Here is a 23,873-nt window from a genome sequence, read left to right as displayed (position 1 = left end):
GCCGCATCGGTAGTGTCAACGCCTCCTAACAAAATTATGCCTGGAACGTCGCTTTCTTTTCAATTAGGAGCCTCCTGGTAGTACGCGATCTCGAAGGCCATGCCTTCTGCCTTTTGTTGCGACTGGTCGCCGGATGAGAGCGCTCACCTCCGTACCGCTCAGTCACGTGACATTGCTTAGTCACGTGACATGAGGGCGGCTGGGAGGCATTTGTGAGGGCCACACTTTCCTTCTTCCGTGGTGAGAGCATTGCTGTGTTCGCAGTGGTCGGCCGTCAGAGAGGCTTGCCTTCGTACCGAAGGAAGAGGATATAATCAGAGGGTAGGGCAGCGCGTTCGCGGCTCACGTTTCAGGCATAACTGCTCTGTTAGTGTATAGGTGTTCTGTGGCGCCGCCGTCGACGACGGACTTCTCGCGCTCTCGCGTGCGGATACTCGAGCCAGAAGCAGAACACCTCTGCGCGCGTTCAACGTTCGAATCTTCGGCACTCGGGAGTCATCATGGAGTGTCTCTTGACACGTGAGAGAAGACCGAGAGTTTTCCACATGGAGAGCACTGACATGCAAAATCTAACCGATGATGGAGGAGTCCAAAAAAAGGTGAGTTTCACGCACTTTCAGTTCAACTATTCAGGTTTCGGATTTCACGGAGAGCAGCTGGAGGGATCCATAGCTTACGGGCTTAGTGGGAGAGAAAAAAAATTGTTATTGTCCCAGCTTGGATCAAAGGTGGTGGTGGGCCGGTAGACGGGACCTTCCGCAATTGCCCCCTTTCTGAGACGCCGGCCAGGCCTTGAATCTCGGCGGCGGTTTCGGCCAGTCGGACAGCCCAGATCTGGTCCTCTGGGCAGCATAGCCTTGCACTGCTCGGCCGTGATGATTGTAAATTTAGGGCTTGCGCTCTGTTTTATTATTGTGCGAGTAGCTGCGGCACAGGCGCATATGATACGGGCGAGCTCGGCGTGAAATGTATCACGCGAAAACTTCGTTATCTTGGGACGCACTCGAGCGTCCCTCGAACGACGCCTTTCGCGTTCGTGAACGACGCCTTTCGCAAGTTTCACGAACGACGCGTTTCGATGCTACCGCCGCCTCCCATCGTGAGCACGTTGACACTGTAGTGAATTAGAATAGGCTATTCTAGTTAACTGTACTTACGTTGAACCCGCATCAGTTGCTTCGAGGTACCGGTGAATGGCGCGTGTGATGCTGCCAGTCCCGTCGTGTGTGAGACGAGGAAGGAACGCTGTCATCGAGGCAGCACATACACGTAGCGTTCAGTCGTAGCGTTTCTTGCATTACACCGTTGTTTCAGTGTGGCGTCCGCGGCAACTGTTCAGGTTTATAGGGTTCATCGCCGTTGTTTCCGTGTGGCGTCCGCGGCAACTGTTCGGGTTTATAGGGTTCATCGCGTTGGCATCGCTAGCGTTACCCCTGTCAGTATACAGGCTAGGGAGTCAAGTTGCGATCGCGTGCTGTTTTCATCACCAAACGGGGGACCGCAAAAGGATAGCGTGAACGACGCGTGTGCAGAGCTGCACTGGTCGCTCAATTAAATTTGTTTGTGGTTGTCACATTATAACTACGCAATCTCTATGTCCGTGCTGCTGTGAATTGATTGACCGGATGCACAAATGTCACGCCGGCAATAACGCCAGATAGCGCCGTGCATTCACGGTGTCTAATTATTCGGGGGATTTCATGGTGTCTAGGGAGCGTTTACATGACCGCCCGTTTATGTGGGCTCCCTAACGGTGCCCTTCCTCTGTTCGGGGTCTGGCTTGATATGATCGTTTTTAAGTTTCTACAGACCCATATAACTTAGTGTCTGCTGAAATTCATTTGCTCAATTAGTAAGATAGGGTCACGGAACGCGAGGCGCAGACGCGCACAGCTACTCTACATGCCGTATTACCGGCCAAGGAGGCGCATGCGGCGGCCTACGTTTTTCCGACCCGCAGGCCGCGGGATGGCATCCCGGCTACGGCAACTGCATTTTCGATGCAGGCGAAAATGCGGTAGGCCCGTGTGCTCAGATTTGGGTGCACGTTAAAAAACCCCAGGTGGTCGAAATTCCCGGAGCCCTCCACTACGGCGTCTCTCGTGATCATGTGATGGTTTTGGGACGTTAAACCCCACATATCAATCAAATCAACGCACGTTTTTCCAATTAAACGAGACGCTTTGTCTAGCGATAAATTTTAAAGTGCGGCTAGTTTATAATGTGTAGATCAAGTTTAAAGTGGTATGCCTAATTACAGCCTTTTTAGCGCAAATTATATTGACACGCAAATGAACTAGACTTGGCAGGCGCTCGAACCCTCCACTCATCTGAAGTTTTCATTGCAGCTGCTCGAAATCAATAGCATCGCTCAAAATATACTCTGCTTTTGTAACTTCGCCCATGTTCTGTTCGCGTCCCTCAATGTCGTCTTTCGGCGCGAAGTGTTCGCCGTTGGCTGACTAACACCCTTGTCAGATGTCTCTTTCTAGCGAAGTATATATTTGTTACTTTTGCGCCCGTGTCTCATCGTCGGGCCCCGCTGTCTTCGTTGAAGTAGCACCAGTGGCACACGCCATCGTAAACGACTTGAGAACTACTAGCCTAAAAATGCGCAAAGTGTGCCTGGCAATGAACGCGACGGATGCAGCCATGGCACAGCATGTGCTGTCGCATCCCCCTAGCGGACGTGGCTGCAAACTGGTCGAAGGTGAGAGCATCATGGATGCTTTTTTTATTTATGACTTGTTTAATTACATATAAGTATCCGTTATGACGAAAACAATAGTTTAAAAATGGTATGAGCGCCGCTTTAGGCAACAACCTATTCTGTGCAAGCCACTGTTTCTGAGGCTACACACTTCGTCGCAGACGAGTAAGGTTGGGGAACGCACTTGCAAGCAAGTGCACTTTGCAGCGAGTGACACTAAACTTGCTCGTGTGACGGCACGCATATGACACTCGCGGCTAAGTGTAGTCGCTCGAAGTGCACTTAAGTTACAACGTGGGACTGGGGTATAAATCAGTCGTCGGACACCGTGTGGCGAGACCAGATTTCATTGCATGTGATGAAAATCGTACCACAAAAAAAAATCGTTTACAATTCCGCATGACGACGCAGCACGTATAATCTTCTGCTTGCCCTCTTTCTGGGTTCACTTCCCTCGCATGCACGCCGATGAAATGGAACACCGATATCATTGTGAAATACGACGTATAGTGGGGGGCTTCAAAATTTTCGACCATCTGCTGATGTTTTTTATCGTGCACTGACGCCGCTCAGCACGCGAGCTTCTACCTTTTCGCATCTATCGAAGTGCGACCACCGCAGCTGGATTCGCACCCGAGACCTCCGAATCAGCAGCCGAGCACCATAATCACTTCTCTACTTCGGCGGAACCGAGGCAAGGCTGAAATAGGTCTTTTTTTTTTTTGCATTGGTCTATTTATTTTCCATCAACTCTGTTACACAAGTTATCCCGCCCTCCACATAGTGGTTATAGCGCTATACTGACCCAAAGGTCGTCAGATCGAATCCCGGCCACCACATTTTAGCGGGATAGCGTTAAGGCGTCAGCATCAGCGCCGGGGTTGTTGTTGGCGTAGGCATCATTGTTAATTGTTAGCGAAAAGTCATCCGTAACCGAAAAAAATTGGGCGACCGTCAATAAAGTTGAAAGAAATGGCTCGTGGCATTGAAGCTGTCGCATACGGTTGCATTCTATGTGTTGGGTAGCAGACCACGAGCAGTTATGCAGTATGAAATGGTTTTAAGGGAATACGCATGCAGTAACGTGTGTGCCCTTTGTAATGAGTGAACCACGAAGTCGGTATCATAACCACATGTTCTGAGAGGCCTGATGGCAATTGTAAGCTTGTGCCACGCAATATTACTGCTAATGTTTTTATTACATGGTGTATTGTGAAGCCAGAGTTTGTAAAGCATGAACGTTTTCACTGTGCTTTCTAGCGGGGAAAGTTAGTTCACTGTATTCCCAAGCTCGCACGTGGCTGTGCATGTGGTAGAACATTTGCTTGCCACGTGCGCAAACGGCTTGTGTTCGATTCTGATTCTGACCCGGAAAATTTTAAAATTCATTTTATTGCGATAGCAATTATATGTACACTTTCGGCTGGATTTGGCCGTCGATGTCATGCACCGCATATGTACACGTACCTATATATATATATATATATATATATATATATATATATATATATATATATATATATATATATATATATATATATATATATATATAAACGCAAGACAGAAAAAAATTCAGAAAAAACACTCCGGCGCACGGAATTGAATGTAGTACCTCTGCGTCATAAAAGCGAAGCGTTAACCACTGAGCCACCCCGGAGCACGTCCTTCACCGTTCTAACGGCAAGCTACTTTTATTATTATGCATCTTCCTCGATCTTTCGGTCACGAACGAGATGGTTATTGCTCACAACCAACGACGCCGACACCGGAATTTCTGCGAGACGAGCTCTTTAGCTAAACCAAAATAAGTTATTATTCCTGGAGTCCTAGTGGGGACCGAATCGAACCCAGGCCGCCTGCGTCGCAGGCAGGTGTTTTTCTTTCTATCTGTGCATGGCACATTCCCAGACTTTTTTTTTTAATTATTATTATTATCTATGCACCAGGTTCACGAACGGTGTGAGTGTAGACATCGCAGCTGACAAGTGCAGAGTGAGTGAAGATCGCGTAACTCCCCGCGCCAATTGACCGACGCTTGTTTCCTGCAAACGCGAAACTTTAAGGCCCGACCACATGCGCGCGATTTTCGAGCGGCGATGACGAGATTCGCTGTCACCATGGCTGTTGCGAAGGGCCATTCGTCGCCATCGCGTCACAGGTTTCTGGAAAACCATTGAAAAAGAAAACTATTGTCTTTCAGAAAAGATTGTGACTCTTCTCTGCAACATGGTCGCATCCCCGATTTATCGTCTCTGTTGCAATTTGGTCTTCGTGCTTGTTGTCTGCGCCCACTTAAAGAGGTGGCGGTCGTATTTTGTCGTTAATCTTGTTATCAACAGTCTGTTTTGATGCTTCAGTGGTAGCATGCTGCAATGTTGGTTGCTTGGCGAGAAGTGCAAAGCTGAGAATGGCGACAAAGGGGCGAAAAAGACGAAAGTATCGGCTCGCGCAATGATAGTGTTTTTTTTAGTTTTATGTATCCATTCCTAAGATTTATTTCTTGTCTTTTTTACTTTTTTGCCTTACTCATTGCATTGCTCATATTTGTCACATGTTTACTGCATACTTTATATGTTTTTGCGCTCTGCACAATGAACTCGGAAGTTGGCGCTCGTCTTCTTGTCCCCTCTGTCGTCGTTGTCGGGTCGCGCTATAGCAATCGTCATGACCTACCAAAACCGCCACACTTCTAAGTTGGTTGCTACAATGTCAATGGCATCGTAATGGTGGACGTGCAACGTTGCCGCGAAGTTGGCAAATTGCATCGTAGACGCTTCTGGGCGTCTCTAGAAATCACAGCTAATAGAGGGCCCACGATGCGGCGCTGTAGGTCTCGGCCTTACTGTCCCATCGTTGGAGCGGCCCGCCGTGTGCTAGGGTACACATCTTCGGACTTTCACAATAAAGTTTTCCCAGACCAAACCAATGTTGCGAGAAAAGATAGCCGCGAAACGCTTTTATGGCGTACACGGGAGGTCCCCCGAAGACGAGTGAAGTGCTACAAAGCAGCTGTTGCCAAGCAGTGCTCGCTATGCGAGCCAACATTTTTTTTTCTCGCCGCATTTTTTTCGCCCATCCAGAATAAGTTTTCATAACATTTGCCCCGCATAATAAACGCACCCCCAACTTTACTCTGATTTTTCGGGGAAAATGCGTCCGTTAAGCGAGTAAGTGCGGTACAGCATAGACGTATCCCCCCCCCCCTTCAGAGAGATAATTGACGTAGACATTCTATCTAATCCGATTTGCCAATTTACGTGACGTGTAGCACCTTCGTGTCATTCAGATTGGTGTATACCAAGGAGGATTTAAAAAAAAATTGCTTGAGTGGAAGCTCCCTCAATGCCTTGCCCGCAGAAGTGAAGCCATCTTTTGCCACTGCCAAGATGGTGCAAACATGCTCTTTTACGATGGTCCCCACTTAGAGATCAAGTGGCTTTGATTTGTTAGTGTTATTTCTACGTTAGTTCTATATTAAAAGACAGTTGTTCCAGACGAGATAACACACAAAATTGAGTATGGGTGACTGAATTTCCCAAGTACTTTCCCTCCAATCGGAGGCTCACTAGGAAAAACTAGTAACACTAAGAAGAACTTGGAGCACTATGTGACTCGAAAAAGTTTCCACATTACACTCGTTGGGCACGCGAGGGAAGCGCTTCGTTCTTAATCGCTGAACGGTGATACATTATCATGCCCGTAGTAAAATGGCGGCCGTCATCTTGCCAGAGGCACGGATTCACTTCTAGGCTCTGATTTCCACTCCAGCAATTTTTTAATCCTCCTTGGTGTATACCCATGCAGGCGCACGTTCGGGTCACAGGATAGTTTTTAAGTATCGTGGTAGGTTTCTTCGAAGATCCTACCCCCCCCCCCCCCATATTCAAAAACGACCCTTTGTATACGCACTTCGTATTGGCTCGAAAATATTGATGGCGCATCGACCTTCCGACAAGAATTAATGTTCGTTCAGCGGCACTGTGCTCTGCTCGGTTGTAGCGGTTACCGATGAGTATGACCAGCTAGGACCAAGTACTGCATATGCTACCTCTAGTCGGAACTTAGAAGTGTGGTAGTTTGGGCTAATTGGTATGACATGACGATAGTTATAGCGCGAGAACCGAACGACGACAAAGAGACAAGAAGGACACGAGCGCTTGTGTACTTCTTGTACACACACACATGCACGCGCACACACACACACATTAGAAAAAGAGGTGTATACCTAAGGGCTCGTTTTTCCGTGTTTTGACACAATAATGAGATCTAACAGACAATAATGCCAAGAAATGTATAGGGCAAGTTATTAGAACCAAAGTAATGTAAATAACAAGAAAGAAAAGTGGGGGAAAAAATAACTTACCGTTAGCAGGAATCGAACCTACAAGCTCCGAATAACGCGTTCGATACTCTACCAGTGAGCTATCACGGCTGCTGTCCCCCCAGCCACTTTATTGGGTTTATATGTGAATTTAGAGAGAGAGAATAAAACATTTACTTGCAACCGAGGAAAGAGTGTCAGAGAGTGGGCTCCTTACTTGTGTCACACCTGTCCCGTTATTAGGGAGGCGATCGCCGGGCTAATTCCAAGAGCCGAAGTATCGGCCCCCCGAACCGCACCACGAAAGCGTGGACAATTTAGAAGTGGTCCTTATTGGTGCGCCAGCGGACGCCGGCTGTGGCCCAAAGAACAGGACAGAGCCGAGAGTTGATAAACAAACAAAATTATATTCTCATTAACGGCAGATCAAAACGCAATACACACGTATGCACACTCCACAATAGTTACATACAATACGTCACCAAACAAACAATGTACTACACAGTACAATCAACCACACTTGAAACAACGGACACAGACAACAATACGCACTACAATGCAGTCGCATGCATTGAACAACCAAGACACTTAAAGACCAAAGAGATATAAAACCTATTCAGTCCAAAGTCCTTGGAACAAAAGTCTGAATGATACTCTTCCGAGAATCACTCACTCAAAGTCCAGCGTTGTTGTCGTTCCGCAGCTCTCGAAGTTCTCTTCCAGGAAACCTCCCGTCTTCAATTGGCCACTCTTCCAACTTCAACTTCTTCGCCGGAAATCCGTCGGCTTCACACACGCAGCTGTTGCCCGCGTCTTCGCTCGATAGCGGTAAACACACACTCTTGCCTGTAGCTCGAGCCGTCCCTACGGACCACAAACTTCGCCGACTACACGGCGGACTCTCTACGCACTCTGGCGCTCACTTCCGTCTCCTCCTGATTTCTCGTCTCGGCTGCTCGGTTAAATACCTTGCGCGCGACTTTCCAGAAATTTCTGGTCATTTCGTCGGCGCGATACGCGGCGAAAGCTGGGAAGAGGGCGAGACAGTTGGAATGCCCTCTCCGGCCGATGAGTCAACTCGGTATGGCCCCGCCCCCTTCGTTCTGGAAAAATCGCGGGCTTGCTGGGCCGCCGAAGTGGGGTGAGGAGGATCGTCTGCGAAGCCGTGCTTCTGCGGGGAGAGCGCGCGCCCGGGAGCCCTGGATGTTTGCTTTCTTTTTTTTTTTCTTTTTACCTCGCGGCGTTTCTGCCGCCCGTTGTCGCAAGGATTTGGCGGCGCGCTCTTTTTTAGCGCTCGTTCTGTGACACTGCCCCCCACTTTAAGAATATTATCTCATAATATTCAAAACCACACAAACGAGCGCGAACAGTCACCACTCATTCTCACAGACTGTAACACGATCCGTCGCTCATGACACTTCACATTCACAATATATCACGCAATACAATCTTACATTGTAGTTCAATTCCACAACACATGAAATATAACCACAGGCACATGAGTACAACACTCCACCACAAATTCCCAACTATACAAATGTACAAAGTTCATTCATTGCAACAATTGTACAATACATCACATCACATCACCGGAACAACCATTTTGATTCGCTCGACACTGGATAACACAATAACAACACAGCCTATTGCATTCACTACTGTCAGACCCTTCCAAAACATTCAAACTCGGCTAAGGTAGTCGGCACCAACGTTCTCGCTTCCCTTGATGTGCTCGACTCGGAACTGATACTCTTGCAGAAGCAAGCTCCACCTCAACACTCTGCTGTTGAGCTGTTTAGCCTGTTTTATGTATTGGAGAGGCTGGTGGTCAGTTTGGACCAAGAAAGGAACTCCGTAGAGATAAATATTAAACTTCTGTATCCCCCACACCAGGGCTAGACATTCTCTTTCGATGGTGCTGTAGGATGATTCCCGGGGAAGTAGTTTGCGACTGGCGTAGGCTATGGGATGGAGGGTCCCTTCGTGTGACTGCAAGAGCACAGCCCCAAGGCTGGTGTCGGAAGCGTCGGTGCGGAGGATGAATTCCTTGGTTAAGTCTGGGAGGCGGAGCACGGGAGGGTTCGAGATACATTCCTTGAGTTTCGCAAATGCTTTCTCGTGTGTCGTCGTCCATTTTACTAAGTTGCTTTCACCCTTCTTGATCAGTTCTGTGAGAGGGGCGCTGATCTCGGCATAATTTGGAATGAACTCCCGGTAATAGCTGGTCAACCCGAGAAAAGCGCGTACCAGTCGCTTCGTTTTTGGGGCGGGTGCAGCTTGGATTTTGTCAAGAGTCTTTCCCAGTGGAGCAAGCATGTTTTGTCCAATGTGATGACCCAGGAAATCAATCTCATTCATTCCCAACTCACACTTGCTCGGTCTCACGGTCAACCCGGCAGCCTGAATTCGAGCGAAGAGTTGTCTGAGAGTGGATAGGTGTTCCTCCCAGGTCGTGCTTGTTATGAGTACGTCGTCGTAGTAATGTTCAACGCCCGGGATTCCCTCAGTGACTAGTCGCATCAGCCGGGCGAACACGGCGGGTGCCGTTTTGTTCCCGAAAGGCATGTAGCAAAACTGGTAGAGACCGGATTTTGTCGAAAACGCAGTTTTAGGTCTCGACTGCTGGGAGAGTGGGATTTGCCAGTAGCCCTTAACGAAATCTAACTTAGAGAAGTATCTTTTGTTTGTGGCACTGGCAAAAACGGCATCTGCCCTAGGCATGGGCTCTGCATCTGCTATCATGAGGTTGTTCAGGCGCCGGAAATCGACTACAAACCGCTTGGTTTTGTCTGGTTTGTCCACAAGCAACACTGGGGAATTATAGGGCAATTTCGAGACTTCAATTATGCCCAGTGTTTTCATTTGCTGTACCTCGGCCTCGATGTCTTTAGTCGTAGCAAAAGGTAACGGGTACTGTTTGACGTGGACTGGGGACTCCGTCACTGTCTCGAGGTGGCACTCCACCCAATCTGTCTTGCCCGGGACATTCGAAAATATTTTAGAGTGCACTTTCATGGTTTTCTCCAACTCCTCCTTTTGTTGGTCCGTCAAACTTGGGCAGATCTTGACGTCAGTAATCCCTTCTGTCTGCACGAACTCCGGCACCGGTAGTTCCTGTTCCTCTCCATTGTCAATAACCCCTACTATGGCTTGGCATTGATGTGGCGCATCTTGGTTCGTTTCCCGCTCCGCATACTTCTTCAGCAAATTGGCATGGAAAATTTTCGGCCCACCCGGCGTCTTTATGGAGTAATCGAAGTCCCCAATTTTCGCCTGCACTTCGAAGGGCCCCTTCCAATGCAGCAAGAGTTTATTTTTGTCAGTTGGGAGCAGGATGAGAACCTTATCTCCTGGCTGGAATACTCTATCCCTTGATTTTCGATTGTAGTGCTTAGCGTAGCGTACTCCCGCCCTTCGGAGTTCTTCGTGAGCTAGGCGGCACGTCTCTTCTAGACGATTTCGGAGATCCAATACGTACTGATAGGTTGTCTTCAGCTCATCGTCCAGCTCCTGGTTCGTCCAAACTTCCTTTAAGATCGCCAGGGGTCCCCGGACATGTCGGCCGTACAGAAGCTCGAACGGTGAAAAGCCGAGACTTGCCTGGGGAACCTCTCTGTACGCGAACAGCAACGGACCGAGGAATCTGTCCCAGTTTTTTGGTTTCTCCGCACACATTCTTTTGAGCATAGTCTTCAGGGTGCCATTAAATTTTTCCACCATCCCGTTGGCCATTGGGTGGTAAGGGGTGGTATGGAGTTGTCGCACCGATAGAAGTCGTGCCACTTCCTTCATTAACTCCGACGTGAAATTCGAGCCCCGATCACTTAGAATTTCCCTCGGTACACCAAAACGGGAGAACATCTGCACGAGGGCCTCTGCGACTCGTTCGGTCTCTATGCCAGGTAGTGCAACTGCCTCCGGATAGCGCGTGGCGCAATCGACGAGAGTCAGGATATAGCGGTTTCCTTGACCAGATGGAGGTCGGATAGGGCCTACTATATCAATAGCTACCCTTTTAAAGGGGGTGTCTATGACGGGGGACTGGCCGAGTGACACGTGTGGCACCCTTCCTTTTGGCACAGTTCGCTGGCAGATATCGCAAGATGCCACGAACCGTTTCACGTCGGCTGTGACACCGGGCCAGAAGAATTCTTCCTGAATTCTGTCCTTGGTTTTCTCGGTTCCAGGTGCCCAGCCATTATCCCATCGTGGGCTAGCTTCATAACAGCCTCTCGGTGGTTCTTCGGCACCAAGAGCTGTCGTATCCGCCGACCACTCCTCTCCGTATAGTACCTGTAGAGCAGTCCATCTTCCTGCTTGAACATTATCGCGCATTTACTATTACGGCATCTGAGGTCCTTGCCGATTTGCGCAAAGCAGGGTTTTAACGACTCGTCCTGGATTTGTTCCTCGGCATAGCTGAAGCTCGGGTCCTCTGCGGAATTGGGTGCAGGGAGGGGCTGGAATGGCTTCGACTGGGCTTTGGTCTGTGCTCGGGTTGCAACTGCGACTACGTCCTCGTCGGCCGTGGCTGGTTGGTCGTGAGGGTTTGCAATCGATGGTAGATCGATTTCTGAGTCCTCTTCCAGTGGTTCGGGTTGGTCCGGCGATCGGGCGCCCTCGATGTTCCCCACGATTACGTCATACAATGGATCATCCATGCAGAAGGCAGAAACAATCCCACTGTAGAAGGGCGTCTCGATCCTGACCTTGGCCTCAGGCAGCCTCATGACCGATCGGTCGACGGTGTAAATCAGGCTGGTCTGGCCCGTGAGTTCATCGTCGCGGACTAGGTCTCTTCGTACTATTACAGTGGAGCACCCAGTGTCTCTTAAAACGTCTACACGCCTTCCCGCCACTTTTCCAGCCATCACAGGCATTCCCTTCGTAGCACCCGTTTGTTGTTTTGCCAATACAGCACCCACAATAGGGATTTTCTCCCCATTTTTCAACTCTACGAATCCATCGGTGACGTCATCAACGGTTTTTGGCGCCACTTGTGCACAGAATACCTGGTGAGTTTGACTCGCTCCGTTACGACATGCGTCTGCCTTGTGCCCAGTCTGACCACATTTGAAACATTTTACAACCGTGGGGCTCGTGAAGTTAGTTCGGCAGTGGCTAGCACGGTGACCCACTCGGTTACACAGAAAACATCGCGGAATTTTCTCCGGTGCATGCTTCTTTTCCTCAGGAGCCGATTTCTTCGAATCCTCGGGACTCTCCTTCTTGACTTTGGCCAAATTAGTGCCACCTTGCGCTTCCAAGAATTGATCAGCTAATTCAAGCATGTCTTCAAGTGACTGAGCTCTCCTCTCTTTTAAGTACAGCGACAGGCTTGGGTGGCAACTAGTAAGAAATTGTTCTCTAATTAGGAGCTCTCTAAGCTCCTCGTACTCCTGTGCTGTCCCTGAAAGTTCAATCCATCTGTCAAAATAATGGCAAAGTCGGGCGGCATACTGCGTAGCCGTTTCACCATCAGCTGGCTTTCCTGTCCGAAATCTGTCCCGGAATCCTTCCACAGTGAATCTAAATCGCTTCAACAAAGCAGCTTTCACCTTTGCATAGTTGGCCGCATCGGTCGGCGTCAGCCTACCGTACACACTGAGCGCTTCACCACTCAAGCAGGTACTCAAAGCAGTTGCCCATTGCTGTTCCGGCCAATTCTGGCTCCTCGCAATCGTCTCAAATCTGTGGAGGTACGCGTCTAGGTCGTCCTTCCTTTCATCAAACGCTACGAGCAGCTTGCTTGGGTTCAAGCGGAAGCCGTGATCTTCCCGTTCGCTGCTTTCAACTCTAGCTTGGACGGGAGTTTCGTTTCGCTGTTGCAAACGGAGCCGCTCGAGTTCAATTTCGTGCTGCCGCTGCCGTTCCCTTTCAGCCATCTCCGCTTCTCTTTCTTCTTTCAGCTGGCGCTCCCTCGCTTCTCTTTCTTCTCTCGCCCTTTCGGCTGCCAACTTCTCTCTCTCCAGCTCCAACTTCAATTGCTGCTCTCTTTCTTCCTTCAGCTGTCGCTCCTTTGCTTCTCTTTCTTCTCTCGCCCTTTCAGCGGCCAGCCTTTCTCTCTCCAACTCAGCTGCCTTTTCTTCCTTGGCCCTCTCTGCCGCCAACCTCTCTCTCTCCAACTCAGCTTCTTTTTCCGCTTTGGCTCTTTCGACCGCCAACCTCTCTCGTTCCAACTCAGCTGTTTTTTCTTCCTTGGCTTTCTCAGCTGCCAACCTTTCTCTCTCCACCGCCTCTTTCTCCTTCTGGCTTACCCATTTCCGTAGTTCGGCGCCGGAAAGACCCATCTTCTCACCAAGCGCAACTAACTTTTCGAGATCCATTGTGTCTCGCAACTCGTAAATAAAACCTTGCCGCGTGCAAAAAGTATCTGCCTAAATCTGTCTATCGGAACACTCCCCTGCACTCGTTAACGAGAACACTGAACAACACACAAAATCGTTCCGATAGCACTATCAACAACTCGAGGCTCTTTCTCACTACTCTGGACACACTGTGCACCAAAAGGTCCTGTCGCGGACGCCAGATTAATTGTCACACCTGTCCCGTTATTAGGGAGGCGATCGCCGGGCTAATTCCAAGAGCCGAAGTATCGGCCCCCCGAACCGCACCACGAAAGCGTGGACAATTTAGAAGTGGTCCTTATTGGTGCGCCAGCGGACGCCGGCTGTGGCCCAAAGAACAAGACAGAGCCGAGAGTTGATAAACAAACAAAATTATATTCTCATTAACGGCAGATCAAAACGCAATACACACGTATGCACACTCCACAATAGTTACATACAATACGTCACCAAACAAACAATGTACTACACAGTACAATCAACCACACTTGAAACAACGGACACAGACAACAATACGCACTACAATGCAGTCGCATGCATTGAACAACCAAGACACTTAAAGACCAAAGAGATATAAAACCTATTCAGTCCAAAGTCCTTGGAACAAAAGTCTGAATGATACTCTTCCGAGAATCACTCACTCAAAGTCCAGCGTTGTTGTCGTTCCGCAGCTCTCGAAGTTCTCTTCCAGGAAACCTCCCGTCTTCAATTGGCCACTCTTCCAACTTCAACTTCTTCGCCGGAAATCCGTCGGCTTCACACACGCAGCTGTTGCCCGCGTCTTCGCTCGATAGCGGTAAACACACACTCTTGCCTGTAGCTCGAGCCGTCCCTACGGACCACAAACTTCGCCGACTACACGGCGGACTCTCTACGCACTCTGGCGCTCACTTCCGTCTCCTCCTGATTTCTCGTCTCGGCTGCTCGGTTAAATACCTTGCGCGCGACTTTCCAGAAATTTCTGGTCATTTCGTCGGCGCGATACGCGGCGAAAGCTGGGAAGAGGGCGAGACAGTTGGAATGCCCTCTCCGGCCGATGAGTCAACTCGGTATGGCCCCGCCCCCTTCGTTCTGGAAAAATCGCGGGCTTGCTGGGCCGCCGAAGTGGGGTGAGGAGGATCGTCTGCGAAGCCGTGCTTCTGCGGGGAGAGCGCGCGCCCGGGAGCCCTGGATGTTTGCTTTCTTTTTTTTTCTTTTTACCTCGCGGCGTTTCTGCCGCCCGTTGTCGCAAGGATTTGGCGGCGCGCTCTTTTTTAGCGCTCGTTCTGTGACAACTTGCAACCGAGGAAAGAGTGTCAGTGAGTGGGCTCCTTAGTCCGGGATCCCATTGGTACGGGCCGCTGTCCTCGCTCGTCTCATGGGGGCCTCTTGGGTCTTCGAATCTGAGCTGGACAGAGCTGCCTCCCACCCTACAGTGTTGTGTTGTGCTCTGGGTTGTAGAGGTGGATTGTGTGGGCATTACCATACCATGTGGTACAGGATGGATGTTTTAGTGACGCAGAACTTGCACTGTGGTGCGTATGTGTTGGGATCTATTTTGGACAATATGTATGGATTGGGGTAAGACAAGGTCTGCAGGCGACGCCATGCTACCTGAGATTCTTTACTGAGCTTTGGCCCCGGGGGCGGAAGTTTCCGTCTTTCAAGTCTTTGATGTTCTAGAATATCTGTGTATGTTAGGAACGGGTCCATACGCATAGCCAAAGGTGGGTGCGACATGCCGGGGTCGGAGGTCCGGAAGAGTAATTCTCGGGCCGAGGCATGGGCGAGCTCATTGCCTCTAACTCCGCAGTGGCCGGGTATCCATATCAGCTGTTTCCATTCTCTCTCTGAACGCGAGGACGAGAGTTGTGTAAGAAGTTGATGCGCAATGGGGCAAATGTAGCCTTTACAAAAATTTCGGTAGGCTGCTTTTGAATCTGTTAAAACCAAAGTGGACCTTGGGTTTCGTAGGGCGAGGGCGATTCCTGCTTCTTCCATACTAGTTGTGTCTGTGTCCTGGGCTGATATACAATCAACCTGTTTTCCACAATGAATGACGCTTGCTGTATATTTGCCATTCACTGGTCCAGCTGCATCGACAAGATGTGCGGGACTTCCTAACAGACAGACAAGCCACTATCCGCATAGGGGACCTTAAATCTCAACCCATTGCCATGGGTGATTTCGGTACTCCCCAAGGGGCTGTTCTTTCTCCGCTCCTCTTCAATATCGCCCTCATGCGCCTCCCGGGGCCCTAAGTGAAATTTCGCAAGTACGCCACGCCATATATGCTGATGACTTCACAATCTGGAGCCTGTCTGGTAACATGGGTCAGATAGAAGAAGCCTTCCAACAGGCCGCCTCCATCGTAGAAAATATAGGACGCAAGAGGGGTCTGGAGTGCTCCCCCACTAAATCAGAAATCGTAGTATATAGAAACAAGGAATCTGACAATACATCCCTCAACGTGTAACTCAATGGAACGCAAATTAAAGAGGTTGAAACCATCCGAATTCTGGGGGCCCACTTTAATAATCGGGGTAACAACTCATTTGCTTTACATAAACTAAAAACGTCCTGCTTACTAATCTCTCGCATGATTAGTCGGGTGGCTAACCGACCACGAGGGATGAAAGAACTTGACATAATGCGACTTATTCAGGCATTTGTTATCAGCCCCATAACCTATAGCTTTCTTTACCTGAGGGTCTTGAAAGCAGACGAGCACAAAATAGACAGAGTCATACGTGTGACTTTCAAGAAGGCTCTGAACCTTCCCCCGTGGACCCTCACGGAACGTCTGCTTCAAACGGCGCTCCACAATACCGTATCATGCACATCACACGAATCAAGTCATGCGCCTCGCCATCACTAAAACGGGGCCGAAAACACTATCAGAACTTGGCATCGATTGATTTGATTGATTGATATGTGGGGTTTAACGTCCCAAAACCATCATATGATTATGAGAAACGCCGTAGTGGAGGGCTCCGGACATTTCGACCACCTGGGGTTCTTTAACGTGCACCCAAATCTGAGTACACAGGCCTACAACATTTCCGCCTCCATCGGCAATTCAGCCGCCGCAGCCGGGATTTGAACCCGCGACCTGCGGGTCAGCAGCCGAGTACCTTAGCCACTAGACCACCGCGGCGGGGCTCAGAACTTGGCATCGAAGCCCCCGTTGAGAAAAGGTGAAAACAACGTATCCCACATGAATGAAGGCAGGACTTCATCATCAAACCACTTCCACGCAACATGCATCCTCAGTTACACGAACATCGATGTCGGGCATGGGCAAAAGTTCATGACAACTATATGTGAATTTAAACGTGGCAGTGTCAGTCAGGGCCACCTGTAGCCATGGCGGCAAGTGTGGCACACTCTTTTATGAACCTGTATGGCGTCACGTAGCACATGAACTTATTACGAGCTGGCAGCTGACCAATAGTTCCTCGTATATATATATATATATATATATATATATATATATATATATGTCGTGTTGCGCCCTAGCGAAAGGCCATGCGCGTCCAGGCCGGTCGCAGGAGCTGAGAAACGGACTGAGCCGCTCCCGATGCGCGCGAGATAACGTCCATTTTTATTCCATGCAACCAGCATACATATATAGCAGACACTCATGTGACCAATGACGTCACGTACAAACGACACTTTACAATTGCGGGCGACAGCGCCAGATAACGCGGACACTTGACGCGCCTGGGCGCTATCACTACATCTCCCCTTCTTTAACAATACGCTGACAGTTGCAACAAACTTCGCAGCACTGCCCGCAAAAGAACACTTTGCAGAAACAAAAAATGCGCAAGAACAATACAGTCAATTACTGAACGGTCCGGCCGTCGAACAAAGACGACCAAATCGCGTTCGGTATTCAGGAAGGTCAGTTCCCGGCAAGGAAGGGCTAGATAGATCGTCCGGCGCCATGCTGTCTGTAACGCGATTAGAATTCTGTTCCGTTTCTACCCGACTATCATCTGCCTGAGGAAAATCATCGCTATCTCCCTCATCCTCACCTTCTTTTGGCTGTGAAACAAAGCGCACTAAGGATTTCCTGTTTCTTTCTAGAACTACACCAGTGGAAGTTCTAACCACATACGACCTCGGCCGCTCAGCAAGTCGCAAGACTCGCGCTTTTGCTTTGCAGTCCGTCACCCAGACTTCCGCGCCCAGTTCGAGTGCTCGCAACGAAGTAGCCCTATGACGAAGGTTGAAGTTCCTACGCTGTCGCTGTCGGGCGGTCGTATCATGGCTTCTGAACTTTCTCAGGTTCACCGTCTGAGGCAGAAGGCTTGTGGGATGGACAGGCACCGTTGTGCGTAGCCGCCTGCCCATTAGAAGTTCTGCAGGGCTTTTCCCAAGTGGCCCCGGAGTGTCCCTGTATGCTAGGAGAGAAAGATATGGGTCCTTCGCTTTTGTAATGAGACTGATTGTCTGGACCATCCTCTCTACTTCACCATTTGCCTGGGGGTACCTTGGGCTAGACATCACAGCGCGAAACCCGTAGTTGCGAGCGAACAACTTGTATTCCTGCGACACAAATTGCGCTCCGTTATCAGACATAACAACTTCTGGTATGCCATGTCTTGCAAAGAAACTTTTAAGGTGCGTAATGACAGTGGCACTCGTTGTAGATGATAACAAAGCAATCTCTGGTTACCTAGAAAAATAATCTACGACTACCAAATACCATTTTCCTTGAACATGGCAGAGATCAGCTCCTAGTTTTTGCCAAGGACGCTGTGGAGTGGTTGTCGGGATCATTGGTTCTGGCTTTTGGTGTCTGTGCTCGGCGCATACGCGGCAATCGGTAACCAAAGCTTTCAGCTGATAACTCAACCCCGGCCACCATACCGACTCTGTGGCTCGAGCTCTGCATTTTTCGATTCCCAGGTGACTCTCGTGCAAGCGTATCAAGACCTCTGTGCGCAATTTTCGAGGAATGACCAACCTCATACCTTTAAGTAGCACGCCTTCAGCAACTGTAAGCGTGGCTCTTTCCTGCCAATATGGACGCAAGACCATCGGAAGAGATGAGAATTTTGGCCATCCTTTCCGGCTGAATTTTACGAGTGCTTGACAAACTTCGTCAGCGGCTTGTTCTGCTTTCACTCTCTCGAAGAGGCTGGCCTCGACCGCGTTTGACAAGTATCCAGAAACGTGCTTGCTGACGTCACTAATAGACAGTGCATTATCAGTTTCCTTTCCCCGAATCGGGGCCCTCGACAACACATCTGCAGTAACTAAGCTCTTGCGCGGGACATGCACAACTTCATAGCTGAACCGCATGAGCCTCATGCGAAAACGCTGAATGCGAGGTGGTAAAACATCTAAAGGAGATTTTCCCAGCAAAGTTACAAGAGGTTTGTGGTCGGTTTCACACACAATTTCAAGACCTTTGATGTACCCTTCGAATCGTTCTGCCGCCCACGTCATTGCTAGTGCTTCTTTTTCAATCTGGGAATATCTGGTTTCGGCTGGCGTCAACGATCGCGATGCAAAGGCAACGGGTCGTTTTTCGTTGTTTGGTTAAACTTGCATCAGTACCGCCCCCAAACCGAATGATGACGCATCGGCGGAAAGAATCGTAGGGTACTTTGCATCATAGTTAGCCATGACGCGCGCCGAACCGATAACGTCTCTAACGTGTGACAGCGCTTGCTCTTGGGCTGGTCCCCACGTTCATTCAGAACTCTTCAAAAGCAAGTGACGTAACGGCGCCGTTGTGAAGCCAAATCTGGTATGAATCTTGCCAGATGATTAGTCATACCGAGCAGCCGTCGAACGTCAGACACGTTATTTGGCGTCGGCAGTTCTTTGATGGCCCAGACCTTTTCAGGGTCCGGCCTGATTCCATCTCGACTTAGAACGCAACCAAGAAACTTTATCTCGGTTACTCCAAAACAACACTTTTCTTTGTTTAGCGTAACACCAGCACTCATGAGACGGTCTAAAGTAAGACGCAGACGCTCATCATGTTGCGCTTTGTCGCAGCCATAAATGAGCACATCATGCATCATGTTTACCACGCCTGGGATTCCTTCCAGAATCTGCGACATTTTCTTTTGAAAAAACTCAGGTGCTGACGTTATTCCAAACGGTAGCCTCTGAAAACAGTATCCCCCAAATGGCGTAATGAAGGTAGTCAACAATTGGCTTTCCGGCGACAACTTGATCTGATAAAATCCAGAATGAGCGTCCAGCTTCGAAAAAACCGATGCCGCACTTAACAGACCAAGGCTATCTTCAACCGTTGGCTTAACATAGCGCTCGGGAAGTACACTTTTATTTAGTTGCGTCAAGTCAACGCAAATACGAACGTCTCCAGAAGGTTTGAGTACTGGTACAATACCTGCGCACCATTCTGTTGGTTCGTCTACTTTGCGGATTACGTCATCTCGCTCCATACGCTCGAGCTCCTGCTTCACTCGGTCCCGCAGGGGTAAGGCAATGCGACGCGCAACCGAAATAGCAAAGGGTACCGAGTTCGGCTTCAGTCTGATATTGTATTCCCCTTTCATAGCTCCCAGACTACCGAAAACCTGAGGGTAGGAAGCTTCGATGGCTGTTGCGCTACTGACCGAGTCAGCGAACTTGATCAGCTCAAGGGCTTCGAGCGCTGGGAGACCCAAAAGTATCGAGCGTAAAGGCGAGACTACGTACACAGTTTGTCGGACAATGTGTTGTCTCGACTGTATAGTGGCAAGAAATTTTCCGAGAACATGCAGTGGCTCATTTGCAGGGCCTGTTAAGGTTATGTCGCACTTGTCTAATTTGGTAGGCAATCCCGGAAATGTTGAGGGTACAACGGACACTTCTGCACCCAAGTCAAGTTTAGCGAACACTGGAGTGCCGTTAATGATAACTTGAGCATACCGAGAATTGGAGTGCTCCCCATTTACCGCGCCTACGAAATACGCCCCTTTTTTCATATGGAGAGAAGAAATCTGTACCTTCTTTCGCTCGCCTGCCGCCTTTTTCCGACACACCACTGCAAAATGTCCGGAACAACCACAGTATTTGCATTTCGCAGCTCGTGCCGGGCAGGAGGTCCTCGGGTGCTCTCCTTGACCGCAGTTTGGGCATGAACTGGATGTGAGAGGTCGGTAGGACTGTGGTCTGGTGCGTTGACCTTGTTTGACCGGTGCACTGGTCCTTGACGAGGTGCCGGAACGCTGTCCTGAAGAATTCTTTCGGGGCTGCCGTTGTTTGTTGACCGCGTCCAGGTTGCTGGCTGGTGCTGCCGAAGGTTCGTCGCTGGTTTCTCGCAGCTGTTGCTGCTGTCGTTGGACGGTCTCCTTCAAGCGAGCTTTTGCCAAAGCGCTGGTGAGTGTAAGATTTGCATCCATTTGCAGAGATTCCGAGAGCTTGGCATCACTGAGGCCGACTACAAACCGGTCGCGAATCATGCGTTCCTTTTCCTTGTAGTCGCGCCGGTCCGCCAGTGTGTGCAACGCGGTGATGAATTGGTCGACTGACTCGCCTGGTTGTTGTATGCGTCAGTGAAAACATGCGCTCTCGTAAACGAGGTTCCGTGCGGCCACGAAGTGATCGTCGAACTTTTTTCTGACGACTTCATACTGCTTCTGCTGTTGTTCAGATAGTGTGAAGGTCGAAAAGATCTCTCTCGCTTGCCTGCCCATTGTGTAGAGTAGAGTCCGGACTTGCGCTTCTTCACTTCGCTCATTTAAGCCAGAGGCAAAGCGGTAGTCGTCAAATAGTTGGATCCAGGAAGGCCATTCGGACGTTCGGTCGAAGTCAAACGCTGGCGGAGCTGGAACCGCAAACATGCCGTGTACTGGCTTGACTTCTTTGTCTTCTGACATGGCGCCGCTTGACGAAGACTGGTGCAAACGCCCCTCGAATATCAGAGGAATCCCACTTCTGACACCATGTCGTGTTGCGCCCTAGCGAAAGGCCATGCGCGTCCGGGCCGGCCGCAGGAGCTGAGAAATGGACTGAGCCGCTCCCGATGCGCGCGAGATAACGTCCATTTTTATTCCATGCAACCAGCATACATATATAGCAGACACTCATGTGACCACTGACGTCACGTACAAACGACACTTTATAATTGCGGGCGACAGCGCCACATAACGCGGACACTTGACACGCCTGGGCGCTATCACCACAATATATATATATATATATATATATATATATATATATATATAGAAGTGTTTCTGCAGGTCCAGTGCTTTGGATGCGTTGAGAAAGGACAAAAGAGTGTGCAAAAATATTTATTTCTTCCAATGTTTTGACCAGCCGAACCGTACATGAGCGGTTAACTGTCTCCTGTGCTTTTTACTGCAGATCATCGTGCACGGATCCGGCCATCGAGTTACTCCGCATGCAAAGGTGCATTTTCATTGCACAACGATTGCACAGTCGGAGTACACCGAGCGCATCGACTGCTCCGTGATGCGCAACTCTCCATTTCGGTGCTAGTGAGTGCTTTCATAATAATAACAATAATAATTGATGGGGTGTATTGTCTCAAAACCCTGATATGATTGACAGACACCTAAGGAGAGGACCCGGAAACCTAGACCATCTGGTGTTGTTCAAGGGGACGCTAAAAAGAAAGAATGGCTTCATTGACAAACTGCACTCTGAGAGCTCAAATGCTATACGTTTCACGATCACAAGCTCGCTAATATCGGAGAAAATCGAGGTTAAAGCTTTGTTAAAAAAGTTTTAAAATCTGTGCATGGCATCAAAAACTTCAAAATTTATTTTTCGTATTTTCACCACATTGGCTCAGGTGAACTTCGCATGCTAGGTCTATGGCACCCACGAATGACAAATTACTCCATTTTTATTGATTAGATGCTAAGTAGGAGCCAGTAGACTTATTCAAAATAAATCTATGACAACATGGTGTTTGGTGCGGGAACCTGAAGGTGTAGTTGCTCGTAACTTCATTTTGCCCATTTTCTCACTTATCGAGCCCGGTGTTGCGGTCAATGTTGCGGTTTTGGGGTTGTTAAATAGTACTATATTGATACACGAAACTTCTTTTTTTCATTTTAGTGTCCCTTTAATGTGCACTTATGTCTAAGCACATGTGCAGCAAGCATTATCACCTCGGTATGAAATCCGGCACAGGAGGCCATTTTGCGACCTTTGGGTCAGTGGTGGAGCACCATAACCAGTGAACCACCGGGACGGGCTGAGCGTTTCCGAACTAGTGGGCTCTGTGAGGATGCCTTTCAGTGTGCTCTCAGCAGCACGACATTGTTCCACGAAAGGTTTCCTCACCCGCATTTCTCGTGTACAGTGAAATGTGACATTTGTAAATGCCCGGAACAGAGAGCTGTGGAAAGTGGTAACCCGTGAAACAGATCATTGAAATGGATGCCCACATTTCGAGAGAAGCTTAATATGCAGAAATTCGCGTACACATTTCTAGTGCCTACACCTGGGCACTTGAGGGAATGGCAAATGTTAGATTAGGTCTATCATTATTTTGTTCTCAGTGCACAACCTATTTCTAAAAGGTGTGGTATGTATTTTCGGCATATATATGCCCTGTTTTTCTTATTTTTGTTGTGCCACATGATGTGTCGTCATTCTCATGGCCGCTGCGAACTGTATTGTACCAAGGTACCCGTGGCCCCCTGCAAGGTTCCTTAAGAGAAGCTTGAAGCCGTAGGTTCCTCGGCCAATAAGATGAAAAATTTATTGTTGTTGTTGTCGTCGACCTTGTTCTTGTACTTTTTGTGAATGCAGTGCTTTATGTGTGTTCTGCCTTCAGCGTAGGTCATTCAGTTTTCGCAATATCTTTGACAAGTTTTGATTTAGAAGGGAAGACGTGAGCTGCAAGCGACAAGAGATTTTCACTAGCTCAAGCCACACGCAGTTTCACCGCAAAAGACGACGCCAAGAAGCTGGCCCAACAAGATTTGTATTGGGGCTTTTTCGTGTATCGTAACTATAGTTACGATGCAAAAGGACACACTCAAAGCCCAAGTTGATACAGAGGGAAGTGCTACGAATAACTTGAATATATGTTGTGCTCACAAACTGCTGCAAACACAGACAGAAAAGAATAGGCCTTGACAATGCAAATGCCGACAATTCATTGAAAGATTGCACTGCAGTACAGAAAATAATTAATACACACAAAACTCGCGGAATAAATGTTCAATGGTGAAATTTGGTGTGATTGGGGTCAGGGATTCGTGCAGTTAAAAATAAACTCAATAACGTTTCTGTCCCTCCACAAGAGCCTTAGTCACAATCTTGACTACTACTGCTAACAATGCTGCCATCATCATCATCATCATCAGCCTGATTACGTCCACTGCAGGACAAAGGCCTCTCCCATGTTCCGGCAGTTAACCCGGTCCTGTGTTTGCTGCTGCCAATTTATACCCGCAAACTTCTTAATCTCATCTGCCCACCTAACCTTCTGTCTCCCACTAACCCGCTTGCCTTCTCTGGGAGTCCAGTTGGTTACCCTTAACGACCAGCGGTTATCCTGTCTACG

General features: G+C 49.0%; 2 protein-coding genes across 2 annotated transcripts in view; one reads left to right on the top strand and one right to left on the bottom strand.

The window, feature by feature from the left end:
• The first annotated feature begins 203 nt into the window (after positions 1-203).
• Positions 204-23,873, top strand: part of LOC142814207 (inactive peptidyl-prolyl cis-trans isomerase FKBP6-like) — a 33,591-nt gene continuing 9,921 nt past the window's right edge. The window contains exons 1-2 of the mRNA XM_075892412.1: positions 204-599; positions 21,695-21,828. Coding sequence (XP_075748527.1) covers positions 501-599; positions 21,695-21,828 — 233 coding nt within the window. The 5' untranslated portion in view covers positions 204-500. The remainder of the gene's footprint in view (positions 600-21,694; positions 21,829-23,873) is intronic.
• Positions 8,712-21,465, bottom strand: LOC142813957 (uncharacterized). The gene is made up of 3 exons (XM_075891908.1): positions 19,734-21,465; positions 11,395-11,835; positions 8,712-11,344 (listed from the first exon to the last, which is right to left on the bottom strand). Exons 1-3 carry the CDS (start codon positions 20,788-20,790, stop codon positions 8,712-8,714), a joined length of 4,131 nt encoding a protein of 1,376 aa, XP_075748023.1. The 5' UTR covers positions 20,791-21,465.

The sequence above is a fragment of the Rhipicephalus microplus genome, chromosome 4 (genome assembly GCF_043290135.1).
Source record: "Rhipicephalus microplus isolate Deutch F79 chromosome 4, USDA_Rmic, whole genome shotgun sequence".
Taxonomy (NCBI): Eukaryota; Metazoa; Arthropoda; class Arachnida; order Ixodida; family Ixodidae; genus Rhipicephalus; species Rhipicephalus microplus.
The sequence above is the reverse complement of the archived record's forward strand: the minus strand, read 5'-3'. Positions and strand labels throughout refer to the sequence as shown.